The 15339-nt window shown below is 38.6% G+C and overlaps 2 protein-coding genes across 7 annotated transcripts in view; one reads left to right on the forward strand and one right to left on the reverse strand.

The window, feature by feature from the left end:
* dpp10 (dipeptidyl peptidase like 10) overlaps positions 1 to 6686 on the forward strand; it is a 253842-nt gene extending 247156 nt beyond the window's left edge. For all 5 annotated transcript variants that reach the window (XM_026143890.1, XM_026143891.1, XM_026143892.1 and 2 more), the window contains 4 exons: positions 1826 to 1884; positions 2558 to 2630; positions 2934 to 3007; positions 5129 to 6686. In XM_026143890.1, the coding sequence (XP_025999675.1) occupies positions 1826 to 1884; positions 2558 to 2630; positions 2934 to 3007; positions 5129 to 5266 (344 nt within the window). In that variant the 3' untranslated portion in view covers positions 5267 to 6686. The remainder of the gene's footprint in view (positions 1 to 1825; positions 1885 to 2557; positions 2631 to 2933; positions 3008 to 5128) is intronic.
* A 2649-nt stretch (positions 6687 to 9335) lies between these two features.
* LOC113007388 (inactive dipeptidyl peptidase 10) overlaps positions 9336 to 15339 on the reverse strand; it is a 149574-nt gene continuing 143570 nt past the window's right edge. For both annotated transcript variants that reach the window (XM_026143896.1, XM_026143895.1), the window contains exons 24-26: positions 13056 to 13131; positions 12697 to 12770; positions 9336 to 10593 (exon numbers count right to left, since the gene is read on the reverse strand). In XM_026143896.1, coding sequence (XP_025999681.1) covers positions 10477 to 10593; positions 12697 to 12770; positions 13056 to 13131 — 267 coding nt within the window. In that variant the 3' untranslated portion in view covers positions 9336 to 10476. The remainder of the gene's footprint in view (positions 10594 to 12696; positions 12771 to 13055; positions 13132 to 15339) is intronic.

Raw genomic sequence — 15339 nt, forward strand, 5'->3', positions numbered from 1 at the left:
GATCAGCATAGTTGGAAAAGTGGTGGAGCATATTGTCCGTTTCATACCCTAACCTACTGATATGTATTTTGAATTTTTAATCATTGAACCCCAAGGTTAGAACATTAAAATGCTGTCATGAAGTGCTTGCTGTCCAGGTGTTGTCTTTCATGAAGAACAGATTTATCCCTAGTGTGGTTGGACTCTCTCCACATTGAGTTTCTCTTTCTCTTAGTCTTTATCACTTTATCACTCCTCTTTGGTCTCATTAAGTGTTTCTCATGAAGGCCAAGGAAAAATGGCAAGGAAAGTAGAGATGCAGTAATATTTTGTCTCTGTCTTCCCTCTAATTCCCTGATTGTTTTCACCTGTGTCTTGTCTCCTGCTTTTTCTTATTTCCGTGCTTTGTGATTGTACTCCCCTTGTTGTCATTTGCACTGTGTGAGCTCCCAACTTTAACAGCTCCTATGAGTTTACCTGTCATGAATCGCTGTGCGGCAGGCAGGAGTTGGACCCAAAATGCAGGACTCACAGACTCAGGGAGGTGAACTCAAAACACAGCTTTATTTGCTGGTAGAACAAACATACAAAACTAGACTAAACTGGGAAACCATAAACTAAGAACTCACAGGGAGACACAGGGAGATCCACACACAGCATGAGGGACGACGCGACACTGACTCAGAGAAACACAGGGTTTAAATACACTGGGAAGTAACGAGGGGAATGAGACACAGAAGGAGGGCACAGCTGGGAGAAATCAGGACTGACGAGACAAGCAAAGCAGGACGCATTCACATGAGACACGGACCATCAAAGTAAAACAGGAAGTATCACACAGAGACGCGAACTTGACACAGTGGAGACAGCAACTAAGAAATACAGAGACATAAACCATAAGGCAGAGGTCTAAGAACCAAAATACACAGGGAAATACTCAGCTGGGAACACAAGAGACTAGACTAGAGAGAGTAACAAAAAACCAACCATGAGAACATAATGCACAATGCAGAGTGACAGAAAACAAGAAACTCAAACATGCAAAGACACACAATTACACAGAACAGAGGGGACACAGAGAGACATGAAGGGCAAGGGATCAAAACTAGAAGCCATAGAATAAATCACACACAAGTACAATAATACAAAAATCACAAAGAACTAAAAACGCTGGGTCAGGAGACCCAGGACCGTGACATTACCAGAATAGAGCATTTTTAGACAATCATGAAACGGTTGGTCCTGATTTATCATCACCATATTGCATCATCATCTTTATTCATTAAAACCTCAGTATATTTTCCCAAACATGAATTATGCATCTCATGTGTAACAATTTAGACTCATGTCTACACCCAAAAGCAAAACTTAATTCTCCATATTGAGCAGTGCTCAATATGTCAATGACAGCCAAAAACTAATCTGTATTTCTAACTGTCAGAAGCAAATGAAAAAGACATAGCTCATGTCTGCAACATCTGATGATTAACGGGCAATTCAACCAATTAAAGTACACAGTAAAGTGACAAAGTAAACCTAGATCATTTATTAATAAACTGAATAAATGTAAACTTTATTCTTCTCCTTTAGCCTCTCACTAAAAATGACCTGTTTATTTCTGAAATCTGAGTGTGAGATGAATCTGACCACTGTAAACATTGTCCTCTGCAACACTGAGATGACACAGATGACTTTTTCACCACCACAAGCTGCTTTCCTTTTTACTAAAAGTATTTAATTTGGACCCTGAATACCAGGATCTCCACTTTGTGCAGGTACTTAGCTGCAGCTGAAGCACTGTGTGCTAGTGGCACTGTTAAGATTGTCTCACTTCTCATTTGCACAGCGTCAGCGTTCTCTGAACGATACCTCGGCATGCCATTACGGGATGACAGCAGATATCAGGTGCGTGTTTACTGCTTCCACGAGCATGTTTCCTGTTGATCTTTGAAAACGTTAACATCAATGACACACCTACAGTTAAGCTCCTGCAGTTACTGAAAGCAGCTGCTATCAAAGTCAGAGGCAGCGATGCTTTGCTTTACTTTTTCTTTTTTTCTTTTTTAATGCTCTGTAGGATTTTGTCACTCATCTGTCTTTGGTTACTCTGAACTCCGGTGTGTCAGATCACATGCCGAAGTTTGGGGGGGGGGGTTTCAGCCGCAGCGAGACTGTCGCTCTCAGGCCTCTTGATGTTCAGCTATCAGATGTACTTTCCTCCCAGTGTGATAGGAAGGAGGCAGTGAAGAAGAACAAAACACTTTTTTGCACAAGCACAAACAACAAATCTGACCCTGACAAGTATTTCATGGCTTCTGCTGTACCACACCTTACATTTTCCTCATAATTTATGCAATCTGTGACATTTCAAGAACAGAAAATAATATCTGTGGGAGATGCCTTATCACTTAAAGATCTCGAATTAATTTGAATGACTCTGTCGGTGTGTGTCTGTATGTAGAATGTAATTTAGTACAGTGCCATTCATTTGATCACATTCTGCATCTTTTTTTATTTTCATTTCTCAATGCCAGTTAGCATATCTATCAATTAATTATCTCCCCACTCTGTCTCGCAGTTTTCCAGTGTGCTGCAGAATGTTCAAGCTCTTAGGGAACAGACACTGATGCTGGTGCATGGCACAGCAGATGGTAAGAAGCAAAATAAATCGTAGATAAAAATGAAAATACGCTATCTGTGGTGCATCACTGCTGAGCACAAAGAGGCATGCAATCCTGGAAGGTAATGAGGCAAATGCTTTTTAATCAAAAGATAAATGGAAAAGTGGGTTATCTAAATTGATGCTGGGATTTCCAGAGGAAAACATTCCCTGATTAACCATGCATGTCGGATTTGTTGAGGCATTTCCATTCTCCCAGAATCTGATTGTCTGTTTTTTTCCCAGTTAGGATTCAGGCTGAATCTTGCTGACATTTTTCTCTTTTTACTCCCAGCCAATATCCACTTCCAGCACACTGCTGAGCTCGTCAAGAACCTTGTGAAAGTTGGAGCAAACTACTCAATGCAGGTGTGTAACCCAGAGATGTCATCACTAGGTTTTTAGAGTGCATTTGGTAGAAAACAATGACCTATGGCAATGATAAATGGCTCAACTGTTATACAGTGTCAAAATAAAATAAATACATTTTTTAAATAAAAGACTTTCCATATTAGGTTGGTTTTTTTTTACAGAATATTTTCAGTATTCTTTGGCCATACCTTGATTTTAACCATTTAATATTCACGGAAGCGTCCTTATTAAATTTTTTTTTAATTAATTAAGACAATTACGAGTAAATTTTCATTTCTTTTTTACTTTGATCCTATCTGCTCTAAATATATATTTTGCATAGCCTCCCTCACACTGACATTTCTTTGGGTATCACATATAAGCTATAAAAATGCAAGTTGATGCAAATAAATAAAGTAGAAAATCTACACTTTGATCGCATCTTGATTACTTCATTTAAAATCCCCTGTGGTAGTGTACCAAAGCACAACTGCAAAAATGGTGTCTTTGTTCAATGAATTATGAACTATGAATTTTAACGAAAAGTCCTGTTTAGGTTGTGTTAAAAAAGAAAGCATAACAGGAGCATGTTGATCTCATAGCTCTGGCATGATTAGTGTTAGGCAGAGCATCTTATAGTTGTCGCTTGACTAGAATAACGTGTGGTGGAGCTCATATAGCAAAGTTGTGCATCCTAAATATAGCACCTGCTCATTATGTAAGGTTTTCTTTAAAATAAGCAGTAAAGATAACTTACAGAGATACAGTCCAAGCTGTTGTCTTTTCTAAATGCACGTCCAGCTTGTTCTGATTCCCAGGAAACTGTGACAAACGTGTGTTGTTCTTTGAAAGTCACTGACATGTCTCAGTTATGCAAAAGCTTCCCTTTGGTGGTGGGTTAGTAAGATTGGGTTGTAAGTTTCAAGTGCAGATTCCAAACAGGAGATGAACCTTGTGGCTAAGAAACCACATTAGGAGGCTTATTCAGCCTCCTAATGTGGCCTTGGTAGGTCTCTAAAATGTGACCGTTATCTCTCAGCTGCCTATATTGCAGTTGGTGCTGCATTAGAGGTACAGCATTAAAAGCAACCTTGTTTTCACTGATGAGGCACTAACAAATTGGCATTTTATGATGCTTCTTGACAAGAACGCATGTGTGTGAAAGAAACAAAATATGACAAGGGTTCAGACTGAGAGAATTGAAGTTACATGGTGTATGTTTTAACCACTGCATTACTAGAAATCTCCTAAGTTGCAAGATTACGTCAAGGATTTTTTCAACGTGCTCTGATCCCATTCTTTTAGATGCTAATGGTGTTGCAGAAACACCAGTGGCTGTGGTGCACTGACGGCAAGATGTCCGTGCCGCCAGTGCACCACAGCAATACAGAATGCTGAGAGACAATAGTTGTCTTACAAGAGTCCATACGGAGGTTGGTAAAGTGGAAGGTAGATGACCATAATTTAATTCAGACCTTTGTGTTTTGTGTTGTTTTTTTACTTTTTCTCTCAGTTGCTGCATAGTTTTAGGCTTTGATTGGGAGGGGTTAAAGTATTCCACTTTATGAAATTAACTCTACTCTGCTATTAATTTTGGCACTTTGTTTAAATGTGATGCAAAATAGGAGGTAATCCCACCTCACTCTGCCCAGAAGCCAGGCTATACAGCAGAAGACGCAGCTGTGGGATTCTAATGGAATAGACAATGATTATATATCACTGCACAAGTCAATGAAATGAAATGTTTGAGTAACAGTACACTTTGAGCAAGAGCAAGTTGTGTTTCTGGCCACCCAGTGAATCGAAGTGCAGATTATGTCGAATGTTATTTTTCTCTTTTAGCACTGTTTTCATTTTTCCTCCACAAAACAGCTGCCCTTTTAGCTGCTAAATACCCCTATATATTAACCAGAAAGTCAATAACTTTGTCTTACTTCTGTTTGGTGCAAAGGAACTAGTCTGTACTGTGTTTTCAAAGCTTTTTAGTTTAGTCCCACTAATAGCAGCAAAGAACATGAGAGGAATGAGAGTGAACAAAAACAATAAGCTAAAAGACACAAAAAAGACTCCACAAACCTGAGATGGTTGTGTGCAATCAAAGTACCCTGAAAGCTGTTTTCCATGTCTTTTACCCACCAGATCTACCCAGATGAGGGACACTTCCTGTCTCAGCAGAGTCGTCAGCACCTCTACACCACACTGACCAGTTTCTACAGGGAGTGTCTGAAGGAGGAGTTGCTACCACTACCCGATGAAGAGGAGGAAGAAGAGGAGTAGGAATGTGTCTTTGGGAGTCAGACCTTTGGCAGAGCTTGAAGAATTTTGCTGAAATCCGTCAAGGCCTTTCGTGTTTGGACCAAGTGTTTAGCCAGAAAAGGACACTGGGGTAGAGCTGCTGATGCTCCCAAAGTGTGTATGTGTGTGTGCGTGCGTATGTGTGTGTGTATGAGCACTCCTGTGTGTGTGTCTGTGTATGTGTAAATGTGATGAAAAAGATAGCTAAAGGACACAACAAGTGACACTCGCATTGCCGGGACTTGAGGCGCGAACTGTCGTCTAGCATAGAGTCATTTCAGTTTTGGGACGCTCAGTTTCTCGGCAAAGCACACTGAAGATCTGCTGCAGGTTCTCCGAGCTGCAGTCATTCACACTTAACCAAGTGCATGGTTCTTTTTCCCCCCTTCGCCTTTCAGCTTCACTCATTCTTGCCATGTCAGTCTCCTTTGTGGTACTGCGACACTTTGGAAGACAAGAACACCGATATACACCTTTGATCTCACTTCTCTTTTGGTTGTTGTATCGTTGCACAAGGAAATGCTCCAGTCATCTGCAAAAATGTTTAGTCACGCAAGTTCACTACAACCTGAGCAGATCCTGAATAAGTGCAATTTCCTGCTGAAACCCTCTGCCATCGCCCACCCTGAATGGAAACAGTGTTTAGAGGTCACACTTTATTGTACAGCAGTCTTGTGTAGACATGTACAATGCCTTATGAGGTTCAACATACTGTAATATTACTTGCTGGCAGTGGTAGTCATCCATTAGCAGTGTCATGTTAACCTATGTCAACTCAGGTCCTCGAGACACGGTGTTGCAGTCAGTTTAGAAACTCTTAAGTTTGGGATGAAGATAACAGGTTTATAGGCCATATAGTAATTTCAGTTTCAGGCCACACTGAAAAAGCTCTCCATCTTAATATGTGATTTGAACCCTTAAATCAAATTGCACAAGTTTAAAAAGGTGTGAGATCATTTTCCAGTGCATCTCCACCAGAGTAAAGAACCATTTCACGTATTTTTGGACACTAAAAGACATTCAAAAAAAGAACTAAGATGGGGAATTTTACAGTGTCAGTAAGGTGTTTGCATGTCTACAGGGAATGTGTCAAGTGTTGCCACATTTTGTACAGTACAATACAGCAGAGTGTGTACATAAATATATTTTTAAGATGTCAGATCTCATAGAAAGTTTAGTCTATGGGGATGGATTGATTTGACCTGGACGTCTTGTACTTTCATTTCTTTTCTGTTTTCTTTCAAGCTGTTGATTTTCTTCTTAGGATGGATTTTGTAATGCTTGTTCTCGTTCTTTTTGCTGTTTTAAAAGGGAAGGGTTGAGGGTTGAGGTTTTGGGGTTATTGTGATTGTCCTCTAGTGATGATTATAAATAATAAATAATAATAATAAAAAATGTAAAAAAAAAAAAAAAAATGTAAAAAAAAAACTAAACAAAAAAAAAACCTTTGAGTTATTCTGGTGGATTGAACACAAATAACAGAGAACCAAATCAGCTGCATTTGTTTGCAGGACTGAGCAATTCAATCTAAAGTTTCATTTGTTTGTTACCTTGGCAGTCACATTAAAGAGACCCAGTCATCTGTCATGGCCATGGGCTACCTGCATTAATGATTTAGCAGGCAAGATCTTCTTATTTAAAGTCAAACATACTTGCATCAACACTGCATGTCTGTGTGCATTAATCACTGCCTGCACTTACAAGCCTGAATGACCAAGCAGATGTTAATTCTTAAATTTGTAGTAGCCAGCAAAATGTGTAACAGCTATGGTGGTTCAGAGCTCAAAACAAACATTATTGGTCGTTTTTTAAGGAGGAATGCATCAACATGGCAACCTAGCCAGATGGAAGATGTTGTGAAAAGGTCTATTTTAACACCAACAGTGATCAGTAGGTGTTTAACGACAAACAAATATTTCTCTTCTCTGAAAGTCCTGTTAGTCATCTTCTGAAGATGACGCTCCCAATGGAGACTTTGTTTTTCTTTCTTGTCTAATGAGAAAAAAAATCTTGATAACCACATGATGTCAACGCAGATCTAAAGAAAATAATAGGACAACCGAACAAAGTCAACTCACAGTTTTAGATCTTTCAGTTCTAAAGTTACTGATGACATGGTTACATTTGGGCTAACATCTACCTCTTTTTGTGGACTCTTCACCTGTTTGGTAAGCTTTGAAAGAAGAACTGCAAGGCCAAAATGCATTTATGACATTTTAAAAATTACAGTTTCTGGCTTCTTAAACTGGACTTTGTATTTTCTCCACGTGTCTCTGTGGATTCTCTCTGGGAAATCATGCTTTCTCCCACAGTCCAAACACATGCTCATTAGGTTAACTGGTGATGATAAATTGACTGTAGGTGTAAGTGCGATGGACTGGTAACCTGTCCAGGGTGTAGCATGCTTCTTGACCTATGGCAGCTGCAATATGCTTCAGCTCCCAAATTGGAGAAGCATTTAAGAACAGTGCTTGGTTGCGTGGAACTACAAAGCAACAAGCCAGTGTTCTTCAAGTGCCATTCCAAAGCCCAGATAAATCGGGAAGGTTGGATCAGGAAGGGCATTCAACATAAAGTATTTGCCAAATCAAGAATACAGATCACAAAGATCAGTCAAGGCTTTAATTTTATTTATGTAGGATGAAATCACAACAACATTCCACAAGGTGCCTTGTATTTTAAGGTAAAGACCCTACAATGATACAGAGAAAAACCCAAACAGCAAACAACCCCCCCTCTGAGCAAGGACTTGGCGACAGTGGCAAGGAAAAACTTCCTGTTTAAAGACACAGGATGGGGTGAGGGTGTGTTCAAAGGCAGTGAGAGAAGACATGCAGAGGGTTAGTTTGAGCATTTTTAGCATTTGGCTTGAACACCACCAAAGTCTAGGCCTCACCCTAAAAGAGTAACAGAAGTTAAACATATACTGTGTAGAGGATGAAAAAAAACCTTTTATACACATTCACACAACAAGTACCCACTTTTAAACATCTGCAAACAAACAATAACACTGCTCTTATCAGTCTGAATGTTACTCTCCTTAAACATTTTTTAACTTGAGAAAACAATGTGATCACAACATCAGTTTAATAACTGCAGCACATTTCCACCACATAATATGATGTTTTAAAAGTTCCCAATGATGATCAAATTTCATTTTACTTGAATTCCCTTTCCTTACTAGTAATACTTTGAGAGGTGTGCTTATTTGCTTAACATTGTCACTGTTAGGTACTTTCGGCTTAAAGGTGATTTGAGCCTAAATCAGACTTAATCAGGCTAGCAAAGAGCTGTTACAGAAGCTGCAAATGAAACGGTGGATCTCTGCAGGATGCTGCAATATCTATGTTGATGAACTGTTACTTTAAATTCTGAGTAAATCTCCAAGAGTTTTACCTGCAAAGCCTTGTTGTCATTCAGTATTGGTCTCATATCTAAACGTCTCAGCTGATGTTTAGATGTATCGCTGGGAAGCATTGTTATGGATTCTCATTGGATGCGGCTAATTGGTAAATTTGCAGAACTGGTGCTTCTAATGAACATATCTTTTTGTAAGCACCACTCTTCTTTTCTAAAGGCAATACTCAGAGAGCCAGTCCCACCACATTTCTTGAAAATGTTCAGATTTTTTGACCTTCATGTCTTAAAGTAATGCTGGATTCATGTTTTTCCTTACTTAGTTGAATGGTTTAGCAGTGCTATGCTAGTACAGCAACTGACACTATGTCAGCATAATATAACTGATGATAATACAACTTATAAAAGCTGGAAAAAAAAAACCTTGAACTATTATGGAGACTCCCTACTCATCAGCTTTTAATCTGCATGCCATTTGCTATGCTTAGCACATCCTGACAGCTCTGTATGAGCCCCAGCTGCAAAATTGCCATTGATCCAGTCATATCACTCTGTATCGCTGAAGCAAAGGGGAACATTTCAGTGATCTATACTATACTCGTTACATTAGAGTGACCTTGGAGCTTCATGAATATATGCACTGTCACTTTAAAATCAAAATAATCTATTAATGCAACACACAGATCTAAAAATGTCAAGTTTGTCAGTTTATTTGAGCGTACAAATGTTTCCAAGTATACAAATGTCAACTACAGAGGGCAATATATATATATGGTACATGAGATGCAGTTTGTCAGGCAAGTGTAGAAGTGTGAGCAGCACAGGGTTATGGTCAACAAACAATCAGTTTGCTACTGAAGGAAAGATGCAGTATTTATTACAGGAGTTCTGTTGTGGCCAAAGCGCACTGTACAGCATAGACTGCTTATCTTACACATGAACTTTCTCCATTCTCCACTTTAATTTCTTTTCACATTTTGTGGATATTAAACACTGTGTGGAACAGTAAAGGTTCAAGCTGGTCACAAACATCTGAAATTTATTCATCTATTTCTAAAAACATAGATGAAGATATTGTTAAACTAAGAAATCTTCCCTGAATAACACAATTAATACTTTTAATATGTCACATGGCAATGTGCACCCAAATAGCAGATTCATCTTGAACAGACACACAGGTTCCTTCTAACAAAGATAAAAGAAGAAATACAAAAAACTAAGACTCACAGTAACTTCCTTTTTGAAACTTTCATATTAAAGGTTTTCTTTACCTGATTTAAACAGCATGGCTAAACCCCATTTCACTCTCTGTTACATATTGTCATACGATATTTTTGTATTGCTGTGTTTGCCCGAAGCTCAGAAAAGACTATATGAGGTAAAGGCACCTGCAGGAACTGTTTGGTGATTCGGTCTGATAGTGATACGATTTGGTGGATTTATAGGTGATTTTTCTCTGTTCACAGAATGTATTCACATGAATTCACAGTAGATTTCAGGAAAGATACAAAAAAAAATACAAGTTTCTTTGATTCCCTGACATTTGTATGCATTACATGGTACAAACATTCAAAACAGAACTCTAAATGGTAGTATAATATTAACCTATCTTTTGTTTTTCCCCACAACCTCAGATTCACTGCTCTAACTTTCTTTGCATTCCAACAAATGTGAAGGGACCTAATTTAAATATTATAGGTCAGTGGGGTTTTATTAATCATTTTTATCAGGCAGCAGATGTTCAGGGAAACACAACCTCTCATCGCTGGCTCACTACAGCAGTTGCTCCAGCGCACTCTCCATAAAACCACCTTACCACAGGAGCTTACTTGGAGCTAATCATCTTCATTGTACCCCTCCTCAAAGCAGCGGTTGAAAAAGTTCAGCACTGAGCTCAGAAAGTAGTGTTGACTCTTTACTGAAATAATGTTGTGTCCTTCATCTGGGAATATCTAGTCAGAAGGAAATGGAAAGGAGAGTCATTATTTCTTTGTAATAAAAAACATAGAAATGATGTATATTCTAAGTGAAAGAAAGGAGTTCCAAAAACAAAATAAAACATTGCCTTGATATTAACATCATAGTACAGCCAACAAAACTACACCAGCAAATACCAGTTAGCATTGGTAATAATCAGCTGACATTGATGAAAGACAAGAAAACAATGAACGGATGAACTGGTGACAGTATGTTCTGATCTGCGGCTAAGGATCTCCTGCTAAGATCTTTTTGCCATATAGCACAGGGAACCTTCACTTGTCTTGTAGACTCTAACCACTGGATGCGCTCAAAGGACTAACATGCTAACACTATTAGGCAAGTGGTTATAATGTACTGACTAAGCAGGAATTGTGAGAGTTCAGGCTGGGCTACTTGTGTTTTCTCTTTACACATTTGAGCAGAAACTGTTCAGAGGTAACAACATAGCAAACATGCTCCAGTGCTACCCTATGGTCATCAGGATCCACACTCCGCACCACCCCAAATAAAATATGCAAATACAGTGACTATATAGAATCAATCTAAAGTGTATAAAGGAATTGAGACACTCATGTTGAAGAATACAATTACTGTAATAAACTAATTAAAAAATTAAAGGAACACTTTTTAATCAGAGTTTAGCATCAGTTACATTTTATAACTTAACTTTGATATGATATTGATCTGTTCAGTTAAGCAGCAGAGGGGCTGTCAATCAGTTTCAGCTGCTTTGGTGTTTTTAAAAGCTCCTCTAGTGCAACAGTTACTAGAGGGGTAACAATGAGAGGATGGGAATTAGAGAACCCCCAAAATAGTAATGGCTTTGCAAGTTCTTTGGTGTTTTTTTTATGGTTTTTTTTTTTGTTGTTGTTGTTGTTTTTTTGCATTTGGCTAGCAGGGCACTGCTGTGAATGTATCTGACTAAACAATCAGAAACAGACTTTATGAGGGTGGTCTGAGGTACCAACATCTTCTAGTGGGCCCTGTGCTCACACCACAGAGACTGATTGGCATTTGCTACAGCATTCCAGAATTAAGAATCAGAATAAAAATCCAGCATGATTTTCCCATGGAGATCTGAGGAGTTTTCAAAGTGTTGTGATTTTTTTGTACAATTTTGTTGAGCAGTGGGTGTTAAACATGACATGTGACCATCACGATCATGTTCGGGGGAGTAGCATGCATCTGAGTGCAGGGAGATGGTATATACATTTATTTTAATGACTTTACACCCTCCTGCTGATCAACAGCTGGTAGAAATGAGAGAAACTTGTGGAGCTTGCACATCAGTGCACTCGTAGTGCAGTTGTTTCTTTCTAATTAATAATATTAATTGTCATTTATATAAATTCAATAGTAATGGCTCTTAACTTATTTCAGCACCATGGGTGTTGCCATTAGATTTATTTATTTATTTTTATTCTTCATAGGTCTCTGTGGCTAGTTTTTCTGACAATGTTTCAGTTTGAAATAAGCACTTTCTCATACAGAGAAAGAATCAAAAGATGTCACATGCAGTTTTGTGTACCCAACTAATGCAAATGAAAATCAAGCTGAAGGATCACAGTTTTAACAGACTGGGGGAGATCCAGTAACCACTGCAGAGGCACAAATGCAAGGGGGCATGCCAGGACTTTTACTGAATTATCTAATTATCATCTTATACGAGAAGATGATTTTGAAGGCGAAACCGGCCACACTTAAAACGGATTTTTTTTATTTTTTATCTTTAACCACAGTTTGTAAAATCTCGCTGACACAAAATAGACTGTTTGGAAAATTATTCATATAAACGTTGCCTAGCATCTGCTCACACAAGCAGCTGTCCACAAACATTGCTTTAATTGCCAAGACCTGATTATCTTGTGCAGCAGAAAGAAACCATCACATATCTGACCACACTGCTTTCTGATATGGACACATGGGAAAGCAGAAGCTTTTGTTAAATGACTTTTCAACCTTCAGAGAATAAAAATAAGAAGGCTGGTTGATAAATTCACAAACACAGCACATGGGTCCGCTCTTGTTAGGGAACTGAAATGAATGTCATGCAGAGAGGAGATGGCAGAAGTCACCTGGAGAGTGTAGTTAACATTTGATGCAGACAGCAGTTTGACCAACTCAGCAGAATGCTGGAAATGAACATTGGCTGTCAAGAGAACAAAGAGTTGCAATGACAATTTACAATGCAATAACTTTGCACAACAACCATTCACCCCATTATGCAGAGCATTGTTAGGAATTCAGTAAAATAAAAGAAATGCAATAGTTAGACTAACACTTACAGTTTTTTTTCCTTTGCATTCATTTTTATGTTAAATTTGCAAAAAAGAATTGTCAGTATGTACTTATTTACAGTTAATTTGGCAGTAAACCCTACTTAATTCTACAGCTACATATCTGCTTCATCATGTTTATCTATTCCCATGCTCACCATCTGCTGTGCCGTGGATAATAAGAAAGTTCAATGGACTTGCAGGTCCTGTGATGTTGCTGAGCAGACTGGAAATCTGCAGGAGACAGTGAACAGTCACCACCCAGTGCAGAATCAGACACAGCTTAACTATATCAGATTTAAATCTAATAAAACAGCTCATAATGTTGAAGCCATTAGCATAAAACTTTGGTTAGAAGACAAGAAACTACATCTTTAAACAGCATCAGTTCCCACTCATAAATATTTATAGCAACTTCTATCAGATGCAACCAAACACAGATGGAAGTGTCAGTAAGCAAGGGTGGATGTACTGAAGTAACAAAACTGTCAAGTGACTGAGCAGCAGAGATCAAAGCTTCCCTTAATGAGTTTTAATTTTGCGCTGCCATCAGCAGAACTTTGTACTTTGCTGATCTTAAACAGAAACTTCAGTTGCAAAGGTGAGAGGAGAGGCAGTTTGGACATCTTAAAATCTGTTTGCATCTGGTGGTGCAGTGCTAGAAATACTGCGGAAACAACAGTTTTGATTTTTCTAGTTCAACCCAGACCAGACCAAAACAAACACATTTTTCTTTTAGTGCCTGCAGTGTTATTTATCCATGTAGATTGTTTTTTCATTAAATTTATTGGGCATAATTTAGAAACGCATACACCTGTGTTTATTAGAGCCCATAATTCACACTGCATGACAGAACATAACATAAAGCCAGTAAGTCTAAAAAACTCGCTGTGGACTTTGGACTGTGGCAAAGCATAGACCAAAGCACGGCCATAGAAACATATCTAAAACTTTGAGTGATCTAGGAAGCACAGTGGTCTCAATTAGGGCTGGGCCATATTATACCGTTCACGGTAATACCGGTATAATGTTAGGCAACGATAGGAAAATGAAATATCGCGATAGAATATGAGTAAAACGCGCATGCGCAGTGCCTTTGTTTTCATACGCACATGGCCGATTGTTGAGTGAAACAGATGAACCAGAATTGGTTTGTAAAAATGGTGCAACTTCAGTGATGTGGAACTGGTTTGGTGTTTGTCCGTCAGATACACGACAAAGCACATTTTTTTTTGCAGAACATGCAAGCGGCCGTCGGACTAAGATGCCCTTAAATCTGGGAGTAAACTGGGTCTTAAACTCCGTATTCTTCAGGTCAAACGAACACTGCAGCATCACTAAGAGTTAAAAACTGTCTAAATTCTTTCATCTTTAATAAAACGATCAGCATTGCTGCTTTACCAGGTGTAACTATGAAGTTTAACTTCCAGGCATCCATGAAAACAAAATGTATTACATTTAACGGAGTTAGAAGCTAGCAGGAAGCTAGCGGAAGTTAGCTCGCTAGTTACCTAAGCATGATATTGCATGTTCTGACTGAGACATTTCTGAAAAAAATCAAACGTACAGCTCTGCTATCACTTCCAACATAAATGAAGACAGGAAACTAAACAGCAGTGACGTTTGTAGGGTTACTGAAGTTGGGCTAGCTGGTATATAATAATGTGCTACGTGATCGCTAGCAACACAGCTATGTTAGCATAACATAAACAGTGAAGCTGGAGGACGAACACTAACACTTTTCCACTTATAAAAGTTAACGTTAAGGTTCCTCATGGTTAGAGACAAATGCAATCGCATGGCAGGATGCTGTAAAAGGACCAATCTTCAGTCAGGAGAACAACTGAGATAATCCATCCACAATACGAGGTTAGTCATATACTGCAACAACATGGGAATAGAGCAGCTGCCAGAGAATTCAACATTAATGAATCAATGGTACAGAAGTGGAGGAAGCAAGAAGAATGAGTTTAATAAAGTTTGATTTATCTGACTGCTTTGTTTCGCGTAATGTGCCTTATAATCCTGGGCACCCTATGGTCCGAAAAATACGTACTGCACACTGCAGTTTAATGTTGCAAAGCACCTCTTATGTCAGCCCATTTCTACTGGAAATGCCTTTTGGTTAAACTTTCAGCAAGGAATTTGCATTTGCACTGTTACATTTTTATAAAGCTTTAATGTACATAAAAACCAGCTTCTTGTTTAAGTGAAAATAAATGATAGGTTGTCTTTTTGCGCTAGTAATGTTGTGGAGTTGTATTTTGTCTCGCATCAATTATATCGTTGGTTATATCGTTATCGCAAATTTTCAAATATATATCGTGATAAATATTTTTGGCCATATCGCCCTGCTCTAGTCTCAATAACTGCAAAATGAAAGATGATTGAAACTACCAGGACTTTTAACTGTTATAAGGTTCAGACATTGCCAATGAGATA

This window comes from Astatotilapia calliptera, chromosome 16 (genome assembly GCF_900246225.1).
Source record: "Astatotilapia calliptera chromosome 16, fAstCal1.2, whole genome shotgun sequence".
NCBI lineage: Eukaryota > Metazoa > Chordata > Actinopteri > Cichliformes > Cichlidae > Astatotilapia > Astatotilapia calliptera.